The sequence below is a fragment of the Helobdella robusta genome (assembly GCF_000326865.2).
Source record: "Helobdella robusta unplaced genomic scaffold HELROscaffold_64, whole genome shotgun sequence".
Lineage (NCBI taxonomy): Eukaryota > Metazoa > Annelida > Clitellata > Rhynchobdellida > Glossiphoniidae > Helobdella > Helobdella robusta.
Genome location: NW_008705358.1, coordinates 196,340 through 199,187, shown reverse-complemented (window position 1 = coordinate 199,187; position 2,848 = coordinate 196,340). Strand labels below are relative to the sequence as shown.

General features: G+C 35.8%; 1 protein-coding gene across 1 annotated transcript in view; it reads right to left on the bottom strand.

The window, feature by feature from the left end:
• The window catches only part of HELRODRAFT_180684 (hypothetical protein), a gene marked incomplete at both ends in the record, with an annotated part of 4,285 nt that extends 2,559 nt beyond the window's left edge, over positions 1-1,726 (bottom strand). The window contains 2 exons of the mRNA XM_009029990.1: positions 1,490-1,583; positions 1,668-1,726. Coding sequence (XP_009028238.1) covers positions 1,490-1,583; positions 1,668-1,726 — 153 coding nt within the window. The remainder of the gene's footprint in view (positions 1-1,489; positions 1,584-1,667) is intronic.
• Positions 1,727-2,848: the final 1,122 nt, after the last annotated feature.

Genomic DNA, 2,848 nt, shown 5'->3' with positions numbered 1-2,848 from the left:
TGATCGCATATAGGATATTTTTAATATTGTGTACAAACTTCGGTCAGTGTAGATTGATTGAATGAATGGATGGATGAACTGATGAATGAGTGGATTATGAATGAATGAATGATTGGTTGGTTGATTGAATGATTGATTCAATGATTGAACGAACGAACGAATAACAAGCGAATATGAACCTACATACAGAAGGCAAGCAAATGAGATATGAACGTAGAAATGAATGAACCAACCAGCCAACCAACCAATCAACCAGCAACTCAACCAATCAATCAATCAATCAACCAACAACTCAACCAACCAACCAACCGATCAACCAACCAACCGATCAACCAACCAACCGATCAACCAATCAACCAACCAACCGACCGATCAACAAATCAACCGACCGATCAACAAATCAACCGATCAACCAACCAACCGATCAACCAACCAACCGATCAACCAACCCAATCAACCAACCAACCGACCGATCAACAACTCAACCAACCAACCAACCAACCAACCTATCAACCAGCAACTCAACCAACCAACCGATCAACAAATCAACCAGCCATCCACCAAGGACAACAGCACCGTGTGATTAATTTCTTAAGAACCAAGCAGGCTAATGAATTCAAATCTCAACATTATGGGCAAGTGGCAAGTATTGAAGTTTGTGTGTGTGCGTGTATGTGAGAGAGAGAGAGAGAGAGAGAGAGAGAGAGAGAGTGAGTACGTTTGTGTGTGTTTGTTTATGTTGTTTGTGTTTGTGTATGTGTTTGTGTATGTGTATGTTTTTGTGTTTAAACGCGAATACAAAACAATAGGTGACAGATTGAATGATTGACAGATAGATAACTGGTTATATTTATTTTGTGTCTGTGTGTGTATGTGTGTGTGTGTGAGTTTGGGAATGAATGAATAAACGAAAAAAATGAATGAATAATTTGTAGTTGCAATATATGCGATTAAATTCTTTTTTTAAAAAGATGTCGAATTTTAATTAATGTGCTGGAATTATTGCCTATCTAATTTCTTTCATCCTTGAATTAGGAATACCGTGTGGCTATTACGTCACACTTTTGCCATTCATTCATTCATTCATTCATTCATTCATTCATTCATTCATTCATTCATTCATTCATTCATTCATTCATTCATTCATTCATTCATCACTCATTCGTTCATTCATTCATTCATTCATTCATTCATCACTCATTCGTTCATTCATTCATTCATTCATTCATCACTCATTCATCACTCACTCATTCATTCATTCATTCATTCGTTCGTTGGTTCGTTCATCCATTCATCGCCAAAAAACCAGCAACTTGATTAACGATACGGACAAACAAGCAGTCACAACGTTAAACTTTCTATGTAGCTTCCCCGGTCCTTTCACCTGGAACATTTTTTGTACGTATCATCTGCCATCACCTGCTATCGTTCTGTATTGTAAGTGTTTGGTAGAGTGCAGGTTTGCAAAATAATGTTACTAAACTTTGACCTCTGAACTGATGAAGATGATGCTGTTGTGTTTTATTATCATCGTGTATGTGATGAAGAGGTCATCAGTGAAGTTTCCATTCTTGTGCCACCATCTGCATTGAGGAAAATGAGAGAGAGTGAGAGAGAAAGAGAAGTAGAGATATATATATATATATATATGACCTTTTGACTCCTACAGCACCAAATTCACAAAAGTCCAATTTTTCATTTCTTGAACTGGACAACGGCACGTCATGCCGTCCCCTCCTCTCTCTCTCTCTCTCTCTCTTTCTCTTTCTTTCTGATCTATCTTCTTTTCTTACAGGGTGGCGTTTGAATGAGAAATGTCTGTTTGTTTAATTTCATGTATGCTTTTCTCTATATATGTATATGTACGAACGTGTGTATGTATTTGCACGTGTTTTTGTTCGTATATGTGTGTGTGTGTGTGTATGAACGTACGCGTGTATGTATGTGTGTGTGTGTGTGTGTATGTGTGTGTGTGTGTGTGTGTGTGTGTGTGTGTGTGTTTAACGTGGCGTTCACAGAAAGACATAGCAATGCGATTGGTAGGAGTCTTTAATTCTGATCTATGCTGGATCATCAGGACTCGTGTTCAACATTTTAATGCCTTTCTGTGAGTTAGTGTCGTCGTAAACAACAAAAACATCAACAACAACAACAACATCAACAACAACAAATGATTGGACGCCCTGAAGCAAGCACTCATTCCCAAAGTAAACACACGAAGGCCAGTGCATCTGACCCGCGCACACCAAATATAATAATAATATTAATAATATTATTATTAAATATTAATTAAATATACAAATATAATAAAATACAAGCATATACAAACATATAGTAAGGCCATACATAACATATACTCACGTACATACACACAAACACACCCACATACATACAGACATATAAGAGCTATCATAAAGTTATTCATTTTCACTTAACATTCAGCTATCTATACATCTTCATCCTTGGTCCAATAAAAACATATCAATATTTATGTATGTATGTATGTTTGTTTGTTTGTTTGTGTGTGTGTTTGTAAGTGTCTACTTGCTTATCATGTTTGTTCTCATTTATGGGTGAATAATATGCCACTTGAAGGGAACATTGTCAAATATAATATTGTGTTGGTGTGTCTTTGCCATGCTGTTTCAATGTTCGTTGGTTTGGTTTATATTGTTTGTTTGCATACAAACATACATACATACAAACAAACAAACAAACAAACAAACAAACAAACAAACAAACAAACAAACAAACAAACATAAAACAAACAAACAAACAAACAAACATACAAACAAACATACAAACAAACAAACATAAAACAAACAAACAAACGAACATCAAACAACAA